The sequence below is a fragment of the Stomoxys calcitrans genome, chromosome 5 (assembly GCF_963082655.1).
Source record: "Stomoxys calcitrans chromosome 5, idStoCalc2.1, whole genome shotgun sequence".
Classification (NCBI taxonomy): domain Eukaryota; kingdom Metazoa; phylum Arthropoda; class Insecta; order Diptera; family Muscidae; genus Stomoxys; species Stomoxys calcitrans.
The window spans coordinates 12,214,495-12,239,464 of NC_081556.1; the positions used below are offsets into that span (position 1 = coordinate 12,214,495).

Here is a 24,970-nt window from a genome sequence, read left to right on the forward strand (position 1 = left end):
TTTTATTTTATTTTATTTTATTTTATTTTATTATATTTTATTTTATTTTATTTTATTTTATTTTATTTTATTTTATTTTATTTAATTTCATTTTATTTTATTTTATTTTATCTTATTTTATTTTATTTTATTTTATTTAATTTCATTTCATTTTATTTTATTTTATTTTATTTTATTTTATTTTATTTTATTATATTTTATTTTATTTTATTTTATTTTATTTTATTTTATTTTATTTTATTTTATTTAATTTCATTTTATTTTATTTTATCTTATTTTATTTTATTTTATTTTATTTTATTTTATTTAATTTCATTTTATTTTATTTTATTTTATTTTATTTTATTTTATTTTATTTTATTTTATTTTATTTTATATTATATTATATTATTTTATTTAATTTTGTTTTATTTTATTTTATTTTATTTTATTTTATTTTATTTCATTTTATTTTATTTTATTTTATTTTATTTTATTTTATTTTATTTTATTTTATTTTATTTATTTTATTTTTTTTTTATTTATTTATTTAATTTATTTCTTTTATATTATTTTGTTTTATTTTATTTTATTTTATTTTATTTTATTTTATTTTATTTTATTTTATTTTATTTTATTTTATTATATTTTATTTTATTTTATTGTATTGTATTTTATTTTATTTTTTTTTTGTTTTATTTTTTTATATTTTTTATTTTATTTTATTATATTTTTAAATAATTTTTTCTTATTTGATTTTTCATTGCATACTTTTAGGGATGAATATTATTAAAGTATTGTATACTTTAGAGAGCCATAAAAACTCAAAGTTTAATTGATTAGAAGCTGTTCATTCTCTCCTTTTTATACTCTGCACTGTGTAAAATCTCGAAATATCGATCTGGGAGCCTATATATTGAATATTGATCTCGATCGTCTCGAAATTCTAAGTCGATCTAGAAATGACAGGGGCTCAAGAAGTAAATTCGGGGATGTGTTAAACATTCGTGCTGAGTATGGGCAGAATCATAAATAAGGTTATGGACTGATTCTGACCATACTCAGCACGAATGTTTAAGGTCATTGTAAAGGGTGATTTTTTTGAGGTTAGGATTTTCATGCATTAGTATTTGACAGATCACGTGGGATTTCAGACATGGTGTCAAAGAGAAAGATGCTCAGTATGCTTTGACATTTCATCATGAATAGACTTACTAACGAGCAACGCTTGCAAATCATTGAATTTTATTACCAAAATCAGTGTTCGGTTCGAAATGTGTTCATTCACCGTAACGTTGCGTCCAACAGCATCTTTGAAAAAATACGGTCCAATGATTCCACCAGCGTACAAACCACACCAAACAGTGCATTTTTCGGGATGCATGGGCAGTTCTTGAACGGCTTCTGGTTGCTCTTCACTCCAAATGCGGCAATTTTGCTTATTTACGTAGCCATTCAACCAGAAATGAGCCTCATCGCTGAACAAAATTTGTCAAAATTTGAACACATTTCGAACCGAACACTGATTTTGGTAATAAAATTCAATGATTTGCAAGCGTTGCTCGTTAGTAAGTCTATTCATGATGAAATGTCAAAGCATACTGAGCATCTTTCTCTTTGACACCATGTCTGAAATCCCACGTGATCTGTCAAATACTAATGCATGAAAATCCTAACCTCAAAAAAATCACCCTTTAGAAGTCATTGTGCAAAATGTTAACCAAATCGGTCAAGAATTGCGCCCTTTAGGAGCTGAAGAAAAAATCATGAGATTGGTTTATATGGGAGCTATATCAGTTTATTGTTTGAGGTCATAGGAGGAGTCGTTGCACAAAATTTCAAATGTCAAATCGAATAAGAAATGCGCCCGCTATAGGCTCAAAAAGTATAATCGGGAGATCATTTTATATGGGAGCTATATCAGGCTATGTGCCGATGGACCATACTTGGACCATACATTCACCCAAATAGGATAAAAATAGCGCCGTCTGGAGGCTCAAGAAGTCAAGATCCAAAATCGGTTTATATAGCAGCTATATCAAAACATGAACCGATATGGCCCATTTACAATCCCAACCGACATACACTGATCGGAGGTTATGTTAGGTTGAGTAGGTTGGCTACCAAAGTTGAGTTCACGCGTAGGCCAGTCTGACCCATTGTGGTAGTCTAGAAAGAAATGGAAGAGAAAGAAGATGTGTCTCGAATAAGCGAAAAACACGAGGAATGAAGAACCCTAGCGGGGGGCGAAGAAACGCCCTTCACCACGCAAGCACCGATGTAACTACGCCGAGGCTTATGACACCCCCTGTCGTAATAGAGCTGGCAAAATATCGATGGCATTATCGATTAATTTTTTGATCAATTATCCATTGATATTTTTCCGATGGATACTATCGCAAAAGAATTTTTTTTTTTTTTGAAAAACTAAACAAATATAAGCAATCCGACAATGAATGTATCCTTTAATATATATTGCGCCTATAGAGGGCGCAATTTTCATCCGATTAGACTACCATATTGTGCAATGATTTCACTGATGACTTCCAATTGACTTTATTAACCTTGGTTTTATTTGGTCTGTGCATTGATAATGCTTCTATATAAATCGATTTCCCGATTTTTACTTCTCAATTTCGTTTAAAATATATGTGATGAGATATTTACGATAGTATCGATACTATCGATATTTATTATTAAAACTATCGAAAATAACGAATGTTGCAATTATCAATAGTTTGCCCGCTCTATGTCGGAACCTACCAGAGGTACGTTCGCAAGTTCGTCCAGGTCAGAGAAGAAACGGCACCCCTGAAAGGAGACCCTACGTTTCTGCGGACCCGAATATGAATAAACCAAGAGCTCAATAGTCTCATCTCCATCCTCAACGATGCAACTCCTACAGAAGTCATAGTGCGGTATTCCCATAAGCGGCCTATGGCACAGTACCCGATTATGACCCCTATTAAGGTACTCATTGACCTATTATCGAATGCTAGCAACTCTCTCGTCCTTCTCCGGCCGATGACAGGCCAGAGCGCCTTTGCAATCTGGCAACCATCCACCGAGTCCAATCTGGCCACCAACGCCGTCCTGGCCATCCCCTCTACTGTGCTCAATAGCTCGACAAATGGCATGTAGGCAAAACCGGTGACTGTCCCGCCCAACGCTGAAGAACCCCACTCGTCCGCCCTCTTATTTTCTGCAATCCCCTCATGCCCAGGAATTCATGTCAGCGTAACATCGTGGGCCCGGAGCCTATCCAGGGACTCCAAACAATCCGCCACGCATCGCGACCTTACCATACTCGACCCCAAGGCCTTGAGCGCCGCCATAGGAAGTATGTGTGCAAAATTTCAAGCTCCTATCTTTACTCCTTTGAAGGTTTGGACTTAAAACGTCATGGCGATCAAGGATATATATACTTTATGGGGTCTTAGCCCAATATTTCGACGTGTTTTAAAGGGAATGGCGAAGTTAGTATACCCCCATTCTGTGGTGGAAGTTATAAAACTAAAACTATAGTGAAGTACACAGCATTTTTGATTTATCTAGCATTCCAAGAAGGGTTTAAGTAATGTTGCTTAGTTTTAGGCGTTTGTTTCGACAATAAAATTGATATTAATGCATGTGCTCATTATATTTTAGGTTATTTTTTTAAATAAGTATTCATAGTTACTCTCCACCGAACCAAGGTTGATCAGCACTTAAAAAATTTAATAAAATGTTGCACAGTTTTAGGAGGTAATCATAAAAGAAATAGAGCATATGCATGGGGGTTGGTATTAATTTTAGGTAACACCAAAAATGCTGATAAAAGCGATCAATAAGATACATTGTGTTATTAACAAAGTCTGATTCTTCATTTCCTTTCAATTTATTTCGCCTAGACTCAAACACCTTACATGAATCATCCTATTCACCTCCTTTCGCATATTGCATAGTTTTAGGAGCTGATCATAAAAAAATAAAGCATATGCATGGGGGTTGCTAATCATATTTGGTAAAACCAAAAATTCGGCTGAATGCGTTTCGTAAGATACTTTTAGTTCTCAACAAAAGTTTAAGTCTTGATTTCCTTTGAATTTATTTCCCATAAACTCAAACGCAACATAGGACTTATGATCAGCTCCTAAAGGACTCATCCTTTAGGAGCTGATCATAAAAGAAATAAAGCATATGCATGGGGGTTGCTAATCATATTTGGTAAAACCAAAAATTCGGATAAATTCGTTTCGTAAGACACTTTGAGTTCTCAACAAAACGTTTGATTCTTCTTTTCTTTTAAATCTATTGCGCCTAGACTCAAACACCTCACAAGACTCATCCTATTCACCAGCAATCGCATATTGCATAGTTTTAGGAGCTAATCATAAAAGCAAATAAAGCATATGTATAGGGGTTGGTATTCATTTTTGGTAAAACCAAAAATTCGGCTAAATGCCTTTCGTAAGACACTTTGAGTTCTCAACAAACGTTCAAGTCTTGATTTTCGTTGAATTTATTTCCCATAAACTCAAACGCAACATAGGACTCATCCTATTTACCACCATTTGCCATACATCCTTCAATATTTTCAATATTGGGTTAAATTATGACTTCATTCCACTTTGATTGCTCGTTTAAGGGAGTTTAAATTTTATTGTGTTTGTGTTGTTTTTTTTTTATTATTTTCACTCTTCTGTTGGATAAAAATGTAATAAATGTAATTTATATTACAAAAGATACCTCAGAACCAATAACTTTTAACATAAAAGTTATAAACAAAAGTAGACAACACCAGATCACACACACACACACACACACATTTATTTATATGTATTACGATACGATATGATAGGACTGCAAAGTAAAGAGCTGCTACAAAATAAAGCATCACGACTTGCCTGACACACGCTATTATATGGTACTTTATCCTTTACAAAAATAAAACAAAGCAAAAGTCAGTTATCCCCTCCAAAAAATGGTTGAATGCATTCCGGGTTTTTGTTTTTCATTTGCTGTTTGTTTTTGTGAGCCCCAATAATCTTTGGTGCAATGTATTATTTCCCTTTTTTCTGGGTAAGCTACATGATGGAGAAATGCTTCACTACGTATTGAACTAATTGACAAGGTCGATAGGTAAATAAATTGTATGCAAAATATAATGAACGTGATTTATGCCACAATGAAAGAAAGCCATGCAAGCATGTGGAGAGGGTTTTTATGTGTGTGTGTGTGTTTTTTTTGGGAGGATTTTTACTGACCACCTTATGCTGCAAGTGCCAAGTGGGGTTTTTGCTCGACCTTTATTTATGTGCCTTGGCAAAGTTCAGACAACACAAATATGGTTTTAAACATTTAACGAAGGCAACAAAAGGCCATTTCCTGCTAGTCATTGGTGTCTTACATACATTTTAGGTAGAAATTGGACCTTATGGGGTATTCCATGCGGGGTTTTTGAGAGGTAAAAAAATTTATAACAAAAAAACTTCAATTGAAAAAAAAAAGAAAACAAATAAAAGCGTGCTAAGTTCGACTGGGCCGAATTTTGGAAACCAACCACCATGGATTCTGGAAAAAATTTATACAAAATAAATTAAGTTGTAGGGCATAATTTTACATACCAAACTTCTTTCAAACCAGCAAAAATTAAAGCTTTTGGTAACCCAACAAGGATGATAAGGTTAAAGACTGATTTTGGCCGTACTTGGCACAGTTGTTGGAAGTCATAACGAAACACTGCATGGAAAATTTCAGCCAAATCGGACAAAAATTGCGGCTTCCAGAGGCTCAAGAAGTCAAATCGGGAGATCGGTTTATATGGGAGCTATATTAGGTTATAGACCGATTTGGACCGTACTTCACACAGTTGTTAGAAGTCACAAAAGAATACTATGTGAAAAATTTTAGCCAAATCAGACAAAAATTTCGGCTTCCAGAGGCTCAAGAAGTGAAATCGGGAGATATGTATATATGGAAGCTATATCAAGTTATGGACCGATTTGGACCGTACTTAACACAGTTGTTGAAAGTGATAACATAACACCACGTGTAAAATTTCAAGCAAATCGTACTAAAATTGCGGCTTTCAGAGGCTCAAGAAGTCAAATCGGGAGATCGGTTTATATGGGAGCTATATTAGGTTATAGACCGATTTGGACCGTACTTACCAGAGTTGTTGGAAGTCATAACGAAACATCATGTGCAAAATTTCAGCTCAATCGGACATAAATTGTGCCTTGTAAGGGCTCAAGAAGTCAAATCGGGAGATCGGTTTATATGGGAGCTATATTAGGTTATAGACCGATTTGGACCGTACTTCACACAGTTGTTATATGCCATAACAGAACACTACATGCAAAATTTCAGCCAAATCGGACATAAATTGTGGCTTGTAAGCGCTCAAGAAGTCAAATCGGAAGATCGGTATATATGGAAGCTATATCAGGTTATGTACCGATTTGGACCGTACTTAACACAGTTGTTATATGTCATAACAGAACACTACATGCAAAATTTCAGCCAAATCGGACATTAATTGTGGCTTGTAAGGGCTCAAGAAGGTAAATCGGGAGATCGGTTTATATGGGAGCTATATCAGGTTATAGACCGATTTGGACCGTACTCAACACAGTTATTGGAAGTCATAACAGAACCATACATGCAAAATTTCAATCAAATCGGACAAAAATTGCGCCTTATAAATGCTCAGGAAGTCAAATCGGAAGATCGGTTTATATGGGAGCTATATCCAAATCCGAACCGATATGAACCATTTGCAATCCTCAATGACCTACATCGAAACTTAGTATCTGTGGAAAATTTGAAGCGGCTAGCTTTACGCGTTCGACTGCTATGGCGATTTCGACAGACGGACGGATGGAAGGATGGACAGACACCGCTAGATCGATTCAGATTGACGAGACAATCAAGAACATATATATTTTTTGGGGTCTTAGACGATTATTTCGAGTTGTTACAAACTGAATGACTAGATTAGTATACCCTTATCCTATGGTGGTGGGTATAATCGCTGAAATGTTTATGGTAAAATTGCAAATTTTGCCCATGAACATTCCACTAAGGAACAGGGGCAAACTTATCACATAACAATGAGTGCAGTCCGATTCAAGTTTAATCTCAATGATAAGGGGCCTCCTTTTTATAGCCGAATCCGAACGGCGTGCCGCAGTGCGACATCTCTTTGGAGAGAAGTTTTACATGACATAGTACCTCACAAATGTCGCCAGCATTAGGAGGGGAAAACCACCGGTGTACATTTTTTCTGATGGATTCGAACCCAGGCGTTTAGCGTCATAGGCGGACATACTAACCTCTGCGCTACGATGACCTCCAGAAATGTATGGTATGGTATTGTAGTTAATAGAAAAAAATATGTTTTTATTTTTTTCATATTTTAAGAATTTTTTTAAAAAATTTTTTAAAAAATGTTTACGATTTTCATGGAATATCCCATATTTAATAGAAACCATTGCCGAATATTTGATTGCAATATGCCTCTCTTAAACATGGGAGCATACATGCTATTTAACAACATATATATGTAAATGTATCTTTCAACTCTACAAAAAAGAGAGCAGAAAACAATACCTTTTATGTCTCTAGTAGCAACTTACCATGTAACAAAGGATTTTAACATAAGGCTACATATCCGTATAGCGCCTATATGAAGTATTCTTACATTGCAAACAAGCAGTTAGCCAAGAATGCTTCAGGCAGGGTATGTAGGTGACATATAAACATTTCCTTTGCCCATCCATATTTTAATGTCTAACATTGTCTAAGCACTTAGCCTTCAACAATGAACACCTTCCTCCTACATTTGTCTGCCGTACAATACTTCCCTCCCCCCAAAGAAAAAAGTAAAAGTTAGACATCAGAACTTGTTGGAGTAGGTGTTGCCGGAGAACAATAACCCGCAAAGTACTTCTTACTCATCATTGACATATTGTGACCTTTAAATGTACAATTATTACATTTAAATTGAGACATTATAAGCAGACTTGCAGACATATGAACATAAAATATCATCATTATCAGGCATTTTGAAGGCTTCACGTGTGTAACCACATTATTTGGCATTTGTGTTGCTTTATTTTTAAAGAAAAAATAAAAACAGAAAAATAATTTCTGTTTAAAATTTTGGGGGTTTTTTTCAATCACCAACAGAAAGAAACCCCCAAAGTCAGCATTTTCTGTGTGTATCGTCCTTTAATTGCATTTACAGTCTTTGTTTACACTGTTCGCCAATTCGATGGCAGTTTTTTCAAGTTTTACTCTTTGCCAGTAAACCATTAGAATGATACATATGCAAAGTGAAATAAAAGAAAAAAAACCTATTATACGAGGGTCGAGAAAGTTGGTATAGGATAAGATTTTAAAGAATAATCAAAAAAATGATCAAAATAAAAATTTTAAAAATAAATTAAATGGTTTTTTTTTAATTTTGTTTTGATTTATTAACAGAAAGACAGCATTTAGTGAAACAAGTTACGTAATAAAAGCTAACGTAACGTAACGCAACGTAACGGTACGTGATGTTCCGTTGCGTGTGTTTTATCGAAAAAATATTCACATTAACTCCAAAAAATTATGTAAAACCATGTAGAAACAAAAAAAAAATCGGATAATAATTGCTCCAGTTGCCAGAAAGTCAAATTGGGAGATCTGTTTATATGGCAGCTATATCGTGTTATAGCCAATGAGCCAATACTGACCTTAAAGTGAACTCACCTTCAACCAGAATCTAAACCTAGAGTTGGTGAATAGTGTAACGTAGCGCAACGTAAGGTTAAATATAAATCACCTAGAGTTTGTGAATAGTGAAACATAACGTAAAATAAGTTATGGTGGTGTAAAAAAATGTCCTTTCCCTTCTGTCCACAATAAAAAAATTTTCTACACAAATAAAATAAAATAAAATGAAACAAAAGAGAAAACAAAACAAAATAAAATAATATAAAATATAATCCTCTTGTAAAGGGTGATTTTTTTGAGGTTAGGATTTTCATGCATTAGTATTTGACAGATCACGTGGGATTTCAGACATGGTGTCAAAGAGAAAGATGCTCAGTATGCTTTGACATTTCATCATGAATAGACTTACTAACGAGCAACGCTTGCAAATCATTGAATTTTATTACCAAAATCAGTGTTCGGTTCGAAATGTGTTCATTCACCGTAACGTTGCGTCCAACAGCATCTTTGAAAAAATACGGTCCAATGATTCCACCAGCGTACAAACCACACCAAACAGTGCATTTTTCGGGATGCATGGGCAGTTCTTGAACGGCTTCTGGTTGCTCTTCACTCCAAATGCGGCAATTTTGCTTATTTACGTAGCCATTCAACCAGAAATGAGCCTCATCGCTGAACGGTGAATGAACACATTTCGAACCGAACACTGATTTTGGTAATAAAATTCAATGATTTGCAAGCGTTGCTCCTTAGTAAGTCTATTCATGATGAAATGTCAAAGCATACTGAGCATCTTTCTCTTTGACACCATGTCTGAAATCCCACGTGATCTGTCAAATACTAATGCATGAAAATCCTAACCTCAAAAAAATCACCCTTTATATAAAAATCAATTTGCGATAGTTTCTCGGTTTGTTTGTTGGTTTATTTGTTTGTCTGTTCGTTAAAGACTCAAAAACGGCTGAACCTTTTTCTAGAAATTTTCACAGATGGCCCATAATTAACCCATAGTGAAAATAGGGTACTACACTTTTTAATATCTGAAGGGGGCGGACCCTCCCCCTTACACTAATTTTCCGAAACACCAGATCTCAGAGATAGATGGTGTGATTTAAACGAAATTTTGGTTGTTCTTTCTAAAAACAAAAATTTGGTATCCAAATTTCGGATGGGATACCTAGGGGGGCTAACCCACCCCAAAACCCACCAAATATATTTACCAAACCAATCACGTCAATGTGGGACTCAAATGAGAGGTATTTGAGAGTGGAAAACGATTTTGATATTCGAATAGGGAGTCAAGTGTTTGGGAGCCGCCACACTCCCCAAAACACCCCTAAATCGGACTTATTTACCGACCATGACAATATGGGGCTCAAATGAAAGGTATTGGGAAGTAGAACACAAAATCTCTTGGAGTCCACCTCTTGCCCAAAACACCCTCCAAACAAGACTTATTTAATGGCCATGGCAATATGGGGCTCAAATAAAAGGAATAATCCGGTAAAAATGCTCCCATAGTAACAATATCGAAATATGGTCCGATTTGGACCAAAATCGGCACGGACATTGAGTGGTCTAATAAATACAAGTCACTGTTCAATTTTCGTTCACAATCGGTCTTTTTGGCAGCTTCATCCAATTATAGACCGACCTGAATCATATAGAAAATTCTGACATAAGTCACAAAGAAATCGGACAAATGAGGTCAAGAGCTTAAATCAAGAAATCGGTCTATATGCCAGCTATATCCAAATCTGCACCGATCTGGGCCAAATTGAAGAAGGATGTCGAGTGGCCTTAAACAACTCACTATCCCAAATGTGAGCGAAATCGGATAATGAATGCGCCTTTTGTGGGCCCAAGACCTTAAATCGAGAGATCGCTCAATATGGCAGTTATATACAAATCTAGAGCGAGTTGGGCCAAATTGACAAAAGATGTCGAAGGGCCAAAGACAATTCACTGTCCCGAATTTCTGCGATATCGGATAATAAATGCGGCCTAACACAATTCACGGTCCCAAATTTCAGCGAATTTGGATAATGAATGCGCCTTTTGTGGACCCAAGACCTAAAATCGATAGATCGGTCAATATGGCAGCTATATCCAAATCTAGACCGATCTGGGCCAAATTCAAGGAGAATGACGAAGGGCCTAACATCACTCACTGTTCCAAATTTCGGCGAAATCGGACAATAAATGAGCCTTTTATGGGTCCAAAACCTTAAATCGAGAGATCGGACTATATGGCAGCTATATCCAAATCTGTAGCGATCTGAGCCAAATTAAAGAAGAATGTCGAAGGGCCCAACACAACTCACTGTCCCGAATTTCTGCGATATCGGATAATAAATGCGCCTTTTATGGCCCCAAAACTTTAAATCGAGAGATCGGCCTTTATGGCGGCTATATTCAAATCTAGACCGATCTGGGCCAAATTGAAGTATAAAGTCGAAGGTTCTAACACAACTCACTGTCTATCGGACAATAAATGCGCCTTTATGGGCCCAAAACCTTAAATCGAGAGATCGGTCTATATGGCAACTATATATAAATCTGGACCTATCTGGGTCAAATTGAAGAAGGATGTCAAGTGGCCTTAAACAACTCACTATACCAAATGTGAGAGAAATTGGATTATAAATGAGCCTTTTTGGCGCCCAAGACCTTAAATCGAGGGGTCGGTCAATATGGCAGCTATATCCAAATCTAGACCGATCTGGGCCAAAGGTTCTAACATAGCTCACTGTCCCAAATTTTCTCGAAATCGGACAATATATGAGCCTTTTATGGGACCAAAACCTAAAATCGAAAGATCGGACTATATGGAAGCTATATCCAAATCTGGACCTATCTGGGTCAAATTGAAGAAAGATGTCAAAGGGCTTAACACAACTCACTGTCCCAAATTTTGTCGAAGTCGGACAAAAAATGCACATTTTATGGGCCCCAGGCCTTAAATCGAGAGATCGGACTATAGGCAGCTATATTCAAATCTGGACCTATCTGGGCCAAATTGAAAAAAGATGTCGAAGGGCCTAATAAAAGAAATTTATTAAATTAAAGTTTAAAAAAATTAGGAACGATAGTTAGTGTATCAAGTGACGCAACGCAACATAAGACAAGACAACGAATCGTAACGTAACGTATTGTGACGCAGTCCAAGTTTCTATCAATATAAATTCTCCGAAAAAAATTCGAAAAATTTAAATTTTTACAAAATTTTTTTTAAGCTATATTTTTCAAAAATTTTCTGAAAAATTAAATTTTGCGAAATTTTCCTATGTATATATAAGATAGAATAAATATTTTTTTTTTTTAAATTTTCAATTTTTTTTTTATTTAAAGAAATGAAGTTTTAAGAAACATGCTATAAAATTTTTTTTTAAGTTTTCTTGAAAATATGTATAAAATTTCCTATTAAATGTGATGGGTTCAAGGGCCGTACGTTAGTATGTTGGTATGAAAACGCATCTATGATACGCTTACCACATTAACCACGCTCGACAACCCTGTCGTTTAGCTGTACTTTTCCCAATGCATGTATTTCGTGTAATGATAGATTTTTTGTCTGCGACAATTACACTACTTCTATGGTGCACATGATTCTGTGCATCTGTTGGGAGCTCTAATGATGGCTTCGAACGCTAGACAACGGCAATGGCTCTCGCTGTTGCTCTGTGTGCCCATTATTTGTTTCTATAGAAAATTTTGTCAAAAATTTATTCTAAAGAAAATTTTCGTTGAAAAAGTATTCTATAGAAAAAAAAACAAACAAAATTCTTAAATGTTTTATATTATCAAAAAATTTTCAAAAATATGAAAGATCAAAATAAGGTCTTTAAAAAAATAAAATCTTAAAATATTTCCTGAGAATATGCATTTTTTGCTTATTTGCCTTGTATATTTATTTTTTTTTTTATTTTTTTAAGTTTACATCAATATAAGCATATTGAATTAATGTAGCATTTGACTACTAAGACCATCAGCTACACCTTGTATAACTTTCTGGTATTGCTCTGTAACAGTCCTGCCTTGCACTGTCTGTCCTTCTTTGTTTATATTACTTGGCATTTAACATTCATAAGAGCTCCTGGTCCTTAGTTGTCAGACGCCATATACATATGCTGCACTGTTCCCTAGTTTAATTGTTAGTTAGTCGAAGAACGATGTTTAGTTAGTGGCATGCAAACGACCAACATTTGATAGATCTAATCTGGATTTACATGAACACAAGGGGAAGAAGGCAGGAAGTTATACAGGGTTCCAAACATTTCATATATGGGAGAATTTTTGTCTAAAGTGTGTCTGCAATTATTCAAGTGGCTGGCAGAAAGAAAGGGGGAGTATGGATGGACTTGACAAAAAAATATTTGCTTAGCCCAGAAAAATAAAATAATGGCAAGTACAACAATAAAGCAAACGGCAAATAATAAACACCATAGGACAAAGGACATACGAGTTGCATAGATAGACAGTTATATAGACAGGCTTTCATATGCAGACAAAGAGAGTTGGTGTGTGTGTGTGTGTCTGTGTCTTGTTTGTGATAATAAATTTGGTTTATTTGTATTTATTTAGCCACCAAAAATTGTACCAATGTCAGCAGTTTTTGTAACATGTTTTTTTTTTGTTTTTAGCCTCTTTTTTTTTTGTTTTCTTCTGCTTCATGTGTGTATAAAGCCCACAATTAGAAAAATAAAGGATATCACTCCTATTCATATAACCATTTTACTCCTACAATTATGCCCAGGATATAACACATTAGAGTTTGTTGTGGAGCCTTGCCATACGTATGTGTGTGTGTGTAGTAACACACTAACTAAATACAAGTATGTTACATTTTTATGTCGGTTTTTCTTGTAATTATTTCGCTATTAGTCACCGTGTTGTTGTCGTCCTTTATTTTCGTTTCCACTTGAGCTGGAGGTAATTATCCTGTAAAATAACTTCATTAGGGAGGGCGCACTTTCAAATGATTATTACAACCAAATGACATTAAATGCCTGATGATGAATGATTTTAATTGTGGTTTTTTTTTTCTGTCTTTTTTTCAGCCTTGGCATTGGTCGTGCCCATTTTGAAAAACAGCCACCCAGCAATTTGAGAAAATCGAATTTTTTTCATTTTGTTATTGCCTTGTATGATCGTGCCGGCCAACCCATTGAGATTGAGCGTACTGCCTTTATAGGATTCATTGAAAAAGATTCAGAATCGGATACCACAAAGACAAATAATGGTATACAATATAGGCTGCAGTTGTTATATGCCAATGGTAAGTTAAAAAAATTGAAGAAAAGAATTTAATACAAAAAAAAATAGAAAAAATTTTAAGACATATTCCTAAAATCATAAAAAAATCCAAAAAAATATAAAAATTAAAAAAATGACAACAAAGTTAAAAAAATTAATAACAAACAATAAAAAACTGTAGGAAATTAAATAACTTTCATTAAATAACAAAAAAAGTTCTAAAAAATATGGGGAAAAAATTAAAAAAAATCAATTTAAAAACAAGTAAAAAGGCCGGGCCGAAGTTTGGATACCCACCACCTCGGGTATATATGTTAACCACCTTTCGTAATAATACGTCGTGGGCATAATTTATGCTCACATAGCAGCAATATCGAAATATGGTCCGATTTGGACCAAATTCTGCAGGGACATTGAGTGGTCCAATGAGTGCAAGTCATTGTTCAATTTTGCAAAACAAAATATTGGTCTTTTTGGTAGCTATATTCAAATATAGACCGATCTGAACCATATACGACACGGATGTCGAAAAGCCTAACGTAAGTCACTATGCTAAATTTCAGGGAAATCGAATTATAAATACGCCTTTTAGGGGGCCAAGACTTTAAATCGAGATATCGGTCTATATAACAGCTATATTCAAATCTGGACCGATCTGAGCCAAATTGGAGAAGGTTGTCAAAGGGCCCAACACAACTCACTGTACAAAATTACGGCAAAATCGGACAAAAAATGCGCCATTTATGGGCCCAAAACCTTGAATCAAGAGTTCGGACTATATGACAGCTATATTCAAATCTGGACCGATTTGAGCCAAATTGCAGAAAAATGTCGAAGAGCTTAACAAAACTCACTGTCTCAAATTTCGGCGAAATCGGATTATAAATGCGCCTTTTATGGGTCCAAAACCTTAAAACGAGGGATCGGTCTATATGGCAGCTATATCCAAATCTGACCCGATCTGGTCCAAATTGTAGAAAGATGTCAAAGGGCCTAACACAACTCACTTTTCCAAATTTCGGCGAGATCGGACAAGAGATGCGTCTTTTATGGGCCCAAGACCTTAAATCGATTGATCGGTCTATATGGCAGCTATATGCAAACCTTGACCGATCTGGGCCAGATTTAAGAAGGATGTGGAAGGACCTAACACAACTCACTGTCTTAAATTTTGGCGAAATTAGATTAAAGATGCGGCTTTTATGGGCCCAACACCTTAAATCGAGAGATCGGTCTATATGGTAGCTATATCCAAATATGGACCGATCTGAGCCAAATTGAAGAAGGATGTCGATGGGCCGAACACAACTCACTGTTCCAAATTTCGTCGAAATTGGAAAATAAATGCGCCTTTTATGGGCCCTAGACCTTAAATCGGGAGATCGGTTTATATGGCAGCTATAACCAAATCTGAACCGATCTGGGCCAAATTGCAGAAAGATGTCGAAGAACTTAACAAAACTCACTGTCTAAAATTTCGGCGAAAACGGACTATAAATGCGCCTTTTATGGGCCCAAGACCTTAAATCGAGAGATCGGTCTATATGGCAGCTATATCCAAATCTGGACCGATTTGAGCCAAATTGCAAAAAGATGTCGAAGAACTTAACAAAACTTACTGTCTAAAATTTCGGCGAAATCGGACTATAAATGCGCCTTTTATGGGTCCAAAACCTTATATCGAGGGATCGATCTATATGGCAGCTATATCCAAATCTGCCTAACAAAACTCACTCTCCGAAATTTTGGCAAAGTCGGACAATAAATGCGCATTTTATGGGCCCAAAACCTTAAATCAAGGGATCGGTCTATATGACAGCTATTTTCAAAAATTTCAGTCAAATCGGACGACAATTGCGCCCTCTAGAGGCTCAAGAAGTCAAGACCCAATATCGGTTTATATGGCAGCAATATCAAAACAAGGACCGGTTTGGACCATACATAACAAAGTTGTTGGAAGGGCTACCAAAACACTACGTGCAAAATTTCAATCAAATCGGACGACAATTGCGCCCTCTAGAGGCTCAAGAAGTCAAGACCCAAGATCGGTTTATATGGCATCTATATCAAAACATGGACCGATTTGGCCCATTTACAATCCCAACCCACCTACGCAAATAAAAAGTATTTGTGGAAAATTTTAAGCGGCTAGCTTTACTCCTTCGAAAGTTAGCGTGCTTTCGACAGACGGACGGACGGACGGACAGACAAACGGACATGGCTAGATCGACTTAAAATGACATGACGATCAAGAATATATGTACTTTCTGGGGTCTCAGACGCATATTTCGAGGTGTTACAAATAGAATGACGTAATTAGTATACCTCCATCCTATGGTGGAGGGTATACAAATTGATAACATATTTGTAAAGTTATAAAAGAATTCAAAAAAATATTAAAATTGTACATAATGACAAAAAGTAAATAAAAAATAATAAAAAATTGGAAGAAATTATTTCATTTCATTATAATATAAAAAAAGAAATATTCAAAAAATTAAAAAAAAAATTAGAAAAGTTAAAAAAAAAAAATTAGAAGTTTAAAAAAAAAAATTAAAAAAAAAAAATTTTTAAATTTTTAAAAAGAAATATTAAAAAAATTAAAAGAAAAATTAGAAAAGTTAAAAAAAATTTTTTTTAATTTTTAAAAATTTAGAAAATTTTTTAAATTTTAAATCTAAAATGAAAAAATCTCGAACAAAATATTAAGCAAAAACAAAACAAAAATTAATTATTTTTCTTTCTAATTGATTGTCTTAAACAGTCTTGTATTCAAAATATGTTCTCCTCCCTTTGCAGGTGCCCGCCAGGAACAAGACATATTTGTGCGACTCATCGACTCGGTGACAAAGCAAGTAAGTACCGCCAAATAGAAACGAAATATAAAACTAAACACACACAGCCTAGCAAGAAATAAAAACAATGATGTCCTTAATTCAGTTTATGAGAAAAATCGTTTAAAGATCAAATATGGGACCCTTGTCTCCAAAAAAATAACCCCGTGTTATCAGCAGAAATTGTGTTATCGAAAACTAGGCAGAGCTTCCACTTAGTCGATTGAACTGAAGACGTGGATAGTTCCAATGAAATCGCAAAATTGACGGCTAGCTGGAGCATTTGCACTTGAAAAGCTGGATTTCATGTCATCAATAGAAATTTTGATTTCTGTGTCATCAGCAGAAATTTCGATTTCTGTGTCATCAGCAGAAATTTCGATTTCTGTGTCATGAACAGAAATTTCGATTTCTGTGTCATCAGCAGAAATTGTGTTATCGAAAACCAGGCAGAGCTCCCAATAAGTAAATTGAACTGAAATCATGGGTAGTTCCACTGAAATCGACATATTGAAAGCCATTTGAAGAATTTTCCCTTCAAAAGCTGGATGTCATGTCATCAAGGCGTTATCGAAAACTAGGCAGCGCTTCCAAATTGGTTTTGAAGAAGTGGGTAGTTGCACTGAAATCGTTATATTGACAGCCAGCCAAAGCATTTTCACTTGAAAACCTGTATTTCGTGTCATCAGCAGAAATTTCGATTTCATCAACAGAAATTGTGTTATCGAAAACTCGACAGTGTTTCCTCTTGAGAAATTGGTGTGAAGAAGTGGGTTGTTCCACTGAAATCGCGATATTGACAGCTAGCTGGATCATTTTCATTTGAAAAGCTGGATTTCATGTCATCAAGAGAAAATTCGATTTCTGTGTCATCCGCAGAAATTGTGTTATCGAAAACTCCGCAGTGTTTCCTCTTGGGAAATTGGTGTGAAGAAGTGGGTTGTTCCATTGAAATCGCGATATTGAGAGCTAGCTAGGGCATTTTCACTTGACAAGCTGGATTTCATGTCATCAACAGAAAATTCGATTTCTGTGTCATCAGCAGAAATTGTGTTATCGAAAACTCGACAGTGTTTCCACTTGGGAAATTGGTGTGAAGAAGTGGTTAGTTCCACTGAAATCGCGATATTGAGAGCTAGTTAGGGAATTTTCACTTGACAAGCTGGACTGACGATACACAAATCGCGTTATCGATAACTACATACCAGACGATTATTGAGTACGTTAAAGAGCACGCTTTTGTTTTGAAACAGGGCTCAATTAGTGGAAAGTAAGGCTTTCTCCTCTTTTACCGCGCTAAGGAGACGTAGAGGACTCCTTGATCCTGGACTTCATGCTATCAGCAGAAATTTCGATTTCTATGTCATCAGCAGAATTTGCGTTATCGAAAACTGGGCAGCGCTTCCACTTGGGAAATTGGTTTTGAAGAAGTGGTTTGTTCCACTGAAATCGCGATATTGACAGCCAGCCAGAGCATTTTCACTTGAAAACCAGTATTTCGTGTCATCAGCAGAAATTTCGATTTCATAAACAGAAATTGTGTTTTCGAAAACTAGACAGTGCTTGCACTTAAGAAACTGTAATAAAGAGGTGGGTAGTTCCACCGAAATCGTGATATTGACAGCTAGCTGGATCATTTTCATTTGAAAAGGTGGATTAAATGTCATCAACAGAAAATTCGATTTCTGTTTCTTCACCAGAAATTGTGTTATCGAAAACTAGACAGTGTTTGCACTTAAGAAACTGGACTGAAGAGGTGGGTAGTTCCACTGAAATCGTGATATTGACAGCTAGCTAGATCATTTTCATTTGAAAAGCTGGATTTCATGTCATCAACAGAAAATTCGATTTCTGTGTCATCAGCAGAAATTGTGTTATCGAAAACTCGACAGTGTTTCTTCTGGGGAAATTTGTGTGAAGATGTGGGTTGTTCCACTGAAATCGGGATATTGAGAACTAGCTGGAGCATTTTCACCTGACAAGCAGGAGTAACGACAAAGACATCGCGTTATCGATAACTACATACCCAACGATTATTGAGTACGTTAAAGAGCACGCTTTTGTTTTAAAACATGGCTCAATTAGTGGAAAGTAAGGCTTTCTCCTCTCTTACCGCGCTAAGGAGAGGTAGAGGACTTCTTGATCCTGGACTTTATGTTATCAGCAGAAATTTCGATTTCTGTGTCATCAGCAGAATTTGCGTTATCGAAAACTAGGAAGTGCTTCCAGTTGGGAAATTGGTGGGAAGAAGTGGATAGTTCCACTGAAATCGCGATATTGACAGCCAGCCAGAGCATTTTCCCTTGAAAACCTGTATTTCGTGTCATCAGCAGAAATTTCGATTTCATCAACAGAAATTGTGTTATCGAAAACTAGACAGTGCTTGCACTTAAGAAACTGTAATAGTTCCACTGAAATCGCGATATTGAGAACTAACTGGAGCATTTTCACTTGACCAGCTGGACTGACGACACAGAAATCGCGTTATCGATAACTACATATCCAACGATTATTGAGTACGGTATAGAGCACTTAAGAAACTGTAATAAAGAGGTGGGTAGTGCCACTGAAATTGCGATATTGAGAGCTAGCTAAAGCATTTTCACTTGACAAGCTGGACTGACGACACAGAAATCGCGTTATCGATAACTACATACCCAACGATTATTGAGTACAGTATAGAGCACGCTTTTGTTTTGAAACAGGACTCAATTATACAGTTTAAAAAAAATTAAGATTTTAAACGTAAATTTTGAATCGGATTAGTGGAAAGGACTTAGAAACTCCTAAATTAGCAGAAAACATTTAATTTTACCTTTTTTCCATTGAAACAAATGCATTCTTGCCATTTGTGCATTTCATTTATCTCCTTCACATAGCTCACGTTTTGCCATTAAAGCAGCAATTTTTGCCATCAAAAGTTGCCCAAGATTTGTGACCGACCATCATCGGGAATCAGGAATAATTGAGCCATAAGTTGCATACGAAATTGATTGTCACAGTTAATTAAGTGCGTCCACGTTCACGTCCACGTCCATGGCACGCATCAACAGAACACCACGAAACGAAAGAAACTGCAATTGAGTCGTAACAAAAGTTCAATCAATAAATTGAGTTGTCACACATAAAAACAAGGCGAAAGGAAACAAAGGGACGACATTTAGCTGCTGCTGGTTAAAGGTTATACGGCAAGCAAAGGCTGTTAGAGAAAATTAAACCATTACCAGGACATGTTTCAAGGTAGCGCCCACTCAAAAAAAAAGGATTATTTTAGTAGCAAGGCCTTAGTCTGTATGTCAGTGTGGAGTGTGCAATGGTTCAAGTACTACAGGGAATATTAGAGTATACCATTTTTTTTCTAGGTTTTTTTTCAAGCTAAAATGCAAACGCAGCAGCATTTGCAGTTTAAGATGTCATAGAAAAAACTCTGTTGGTTAAACTTGGGCCATATGTCTTATTGGTCAGAGTCTACTGTCCTGCTGGCTTGGTTTGGTATTGTCCTAAATGACTTAGTCCTGCTAGTAGCTATGGCTTGATAATGGTTTTTTTTTTTGTTTTTCTTCTACACTTTTCATCGCCTAATGGTTGTTAGGGCCATGTACGAGTTCTCGTATGTTGGCTTGGTAATAAACGCGTGTTTACCTACAACCAGTATGCGAGTATGCCTCTTGCTGCCGCTGACTGGCCTTTTTGTGTTTTTGGTGTGTTAAGGGCTTTATTAACATTCCCCAGTTCCTATTGTTTTCGATGTTGTTTTGTTTCAAGGGCAATTAATTTTCAGGGTGACAAATTTTTATAGACTCCCCTCTATATATTCGACAGAGGGGGAGTATTTTGAACTTGGCGGGAGAGAGAGAGGGAAAGCGAAGAAGGGGTAAACATGGGCTCATGTGTAGCAAAGATTATAGCCCGAAAGGGGTATTTGGGATTGTATTTCGTGAAGCGTTAGAGCCTCAATTGCAATAGTTATTGATCATGTTTTGCGTGTGATTCTTGTTATTAATCGATTAGACATCTCACTGCCTGGCCTCTGCCATCCATTTGGATTCAATGAGCCATGTGTCTTTTTTTTGTGTCTTATGGACAATGGATGACAATGATTGCCAGATAATGGGGAGAACACAATGCCAGAAAATTTGAAAAGTAAATAACAAAAATGAACAACCAAAACAAAAATGAAAGAAAAACTATTATCAGAGTCAAAGGGGGTGTTCTCATCTGGTTTTTGGTTAACTTGGAGATGGTGGAATTGTTCTTGGGTCATCCAATCAATTATTAAGTGATTTTTTTCTTTCTGTTTTTATCACAGATTAGAGGTATTAAAATTTATGATTTTGACATTGAAAAATTCAAATTTGGTTTTTATGGCAAGTGCGAAAAAGGGCAATTGATTTTAAATGGAAGAGTAAACAGCAAGAAAAAAAAAATTAAAAAAACTATCAAAGTGTTAGTGGTGCGATATCTCGATTTCTGTGCAGCAAAACGACGTCATTAGTTGAAATTTAGTTGGATGGATTGAGTGGAATATGTTAATTCGGTTGGCGAATTGGACTTGGATGACTTGAGTAGTTACACTGATATCGCAATATTAAAAGCTAGCTGGAACATTTTCACTTAACAAGCTGGACTGATGACACAAAAATCGCGTTATCGATAAATAACCAGTGCTTCATCTTGATAAATTGGTCTGAAGAAGTGGGTAGTTCCACTGAAATCGGAATATTGATAGCTAGCATGTGCATTTACAGTTGACAAGCTGGACTGGCGTGTCAAAAATCGCGTTATCGAAAACTAGCTGGACTGATGACACAAAAATCGCGTTATCGATAAATAAGCAGTGCTTCATCTTGGTAAATTGGTCTGAAGAAGTGGGTAGTTTCACTGAAATCGGAATATTGTTAGCAAGCATGTGCATTTACAATTGACAAGCTGGACTGGCTACTCAAAAATCGCGTTATCGAAAACTAGACATTGTAGTAAATTGGTCTGAAGAGACCAGAAGAGACCACTCAGAGCATTTTCACTTGAAAAAGCAGGATTTCATGTCATCAGCAGAAATTTCGATTTCGGCGTCATCGGCAGAAATTGTGTTATCGAAAACTAGACAGTGCTTGCACTTAGTAATTTGGACTGAGGGGGTGGGTAGTTCCACCGAAATCGTGATATTGAGAGATAACTGGATCATTTTCACTTGAAAAGCTAGATTTCGTGTCATCAGCAGAAAGTTCGATTTTTTTGTCATCAATAGAAATTGTGTTATCGAAAAAATTTCCACTTGCGAAATTGGTGTGAAAAGTGGGGAGTTCCACTGAAATAGCGATATTAAGAGCTAGCTGAAGTATTCTTATTTGACAAGCTGAATGTTATGTCATCAGCAGAAATTTCGATTTCTGTGTCATCAGCAGAAATCGCGTTATCGAAAACTAGGCAGTGCTTCCACTTAGTTAATTGAACTGAAAACGTGGTTGGTTCCACCGAAATCGTGATATTATTAGCCAGCTAGAGCATTTCCACTTTACAAGCTGGATTTCATGTCTGTGTCATCAGATGAAATCGCGTTATCGAAAACTAGGCAGTGCTTCCACTTGGGAAATTGGTGTGAAGGAATGGGTAGTTCCACTGAAATCACGATATTGAGAGCTGGCTGAAGCATTTTCATTTGAAAAGCTGGAATTTATGTCAACAGCAGAAATTTCTATTTCTGTGTCATCAGCAGAAATTGTGTTATCGAAAACTAGGCAGTGTTCGCACTTAGTAAATTGAACTGAAAACGTGGGTAGTTCCACCGATATCGTGATATTGACAGCTAGCTGGATCATTTTCAATTGAAAAGCTGGATTTCATGTCATCAGCAGAAATTTCGATTTCTGTGTTATCAGCAGAATTCGAGTTATCGGAAACAAGGCAGTGCTTCCACTTGGGAAATTGGTGTGAAGGAATGGGTAGTTCCACTGAAATCACGATATTGAGAGCTGGCTGAAGCATTTTCATTTGAAAAGCTGGAATTTATGTCAACAGCAGAAATTTCTATTTCTGTGTCATCAGTAGAAATTGTGTTATTGAAAATTAGGCAGTGTTTGCACTTAGTAAAATGGACTGGTTGGTAGTAATATTGACACTGAAACCGTAATATTGACAGCTAGCTGGATCATTTTCACTTGAAAATCTTGATTTCAGGTCATCAGTAGAAATTTCAATTTTTGTATCACCAGCAGATATTGTGTTATCGAAAACTAGACAGTGTTTGCACTTAGTAAATTGAAAACGTGGGTAGTTCCACCTAAATCGTGATATTGACAGCCAGCCGGATCATTTTCATTTGAAAAGCTGCATTTCATGTCATCGGCGTAAATTTCGATTTCTGTGTCATCATCAGAAATTGTGTAATCGAAAACAAGGCAGTGCTTCCACTTGGGAAATTGGTGTGAAGGAATGAGTAGTTCCACTGAAATCGCGATATTATCAGCTAGTTGTAGCATTTTCGCATGACAAAGTGGACTGACTATACAAAAATCGCGTTATCGATGTGGATGTTAATCCACTTTCATTTCAAATTCCAAAATCACGTAATCGGTAGCTACCCGAAGATCTATGTAGAGGCAACTATTTTGCTTACAAAAAAATGTATAAACGTTTTTAAGACAATTTCAAACTAAAAAACATAAGTATTTTTTTAATTACTTTTTTATACCTTCCACCATGGAATGGGGGATATACTAATTTCGTCATTCCATTTGTTACACATCGAAATATTCATCAGAGACTCAACAAAGTATTTATATTCTTTATCGTCTTGACGTTCTACTTCGATTTAGCACTGTCCGTCTGTTGAAAACAAGCAAACTTTCCAAGGAATAAAGCTAGGCGCTGGATCTTGACTTTTTTAGCCTCTAGAGGGCGCAGTTATCCAATTTGGCTGAAATTTTGTACTACGTGTTTTTTTTATTGTACTTTCAACAACTGTGCTAAGTATGGTCCAAATCGGTTTATAACCTGATGTAGCTCCCATATAAACCCATCTTAACTTATGGAGCCGCTAGAGGGCGCAATTATTATCCCATTTCACTGAAATTTTGCATAAAGTGTTTTTGTTTAACCATCAAAAACTGCCAATTATGGTTCAAATCGGTTCATAACCTGATATAGCTCCCGTATAAACCGATTTCGGATCTTGGCTCTGGAGCCGCTAGAGGGCGCAATTATTATATCATTTGTTTTGGTTTGACCATCAACAACTTTGCCGAGTATGGTTCAAATCGGCTCATAACCTGATTTAACTCCCATATAAACCGATCTCGTATCATGACTTCTTAGGCCTTTAGAGGATGCAATTATCATTCGATTTTGCTGAAAGTTTGCATGAAGTGGTTTGACCATAAGAACTGTGCCAAGTATGGTTGAAATCGGTTCATAACCTGATATAGCTCCCGTTTAAACCGATCTCGGATCTAGACTTCTTAAGCCTCTAGGGGGCACAATAATTAACCAATTTGGCTGAAATTTTTAATAAAGTGTTTTGGTTTGACCATCTACAACTGTGCTAAGCATTGTCTAAATCGGTTTATAACCTGATATAGTTGCCATATAAACCGATCTGGGGTCTTGTCTTCTTGGGTCCCTAGAAATTTTGCAAATGATGTTCTGTTATGACTTCCACCAACCGTACGGTGCAAATCGTTCTAAAGCTTATAGACATAGCTCCCATATTAATGAATCTCCCGATTTGAGTTCTTGAGCCCCTTGAAGCCGCAATTGTTACTCGATTTGGCTGAAATTTTGCACGCAGTGTTCTGTTATGACTTCCAACATGCGTGGGTGAACACCCGTCAGACGCGTCACCACGATTTCATATCGGGGGCCCAACTCACTGTTAATCCAAATAGAAAAAAAAATTATTGAAATTTAGACTTGGAAAAAATTACTTCCGGGATGTGGATATATTCCCAAGATTCGAAAGAGATTAGAGAAAATGAAAAATACAGTTTTCCAATTTTTACCATATACATTTTCTTTTTCCCACTGCTATCTTTTACTTCCTCATTCATTCCCAACCTTCCTCATCATCTCCCTCATTAGATGAAATAATGTTTTGTATTCAAATTAAAAACCATTACCAGCCTAACTTTAACCCCACCCGAAATGCCCTCCTCTAATGCTGAAAAAGCACCCTTATACATATTTTGATTTCAATCTCAATCTCT

The 24,970-nt window shown here is 35.9% G+C and overlaps 1 protein-coding gene across 7 annotated transcripts in view; it reads left to right on the top strand.

Moving 5' to 3' along the window:
• Nucleotides 1–24,970, top strand: part of LOC106083434 (transcription factor collier) — a 120,087-nt gene that overhangs the window by 11,390 nt on the left and 83,727 nt on the right. For all 7 annotated transcript variants that reach the window (XM_013246430.2, XM_013246431.2, XM_013246432.2 and 4 more), the window contains exons 2-3: nt 13,740–13,957; nt 16,735–16,790. In XM_013246430.2, the coding sequence (XP_013101884.1) occupies nt 13,740–13,957; nt 16,735–16,790 (274 nt within the window). The remainder of the gene's footprint in view (nt 1–13,739; nt 13,958–16,734; nt 16,791–24,970) is intronic.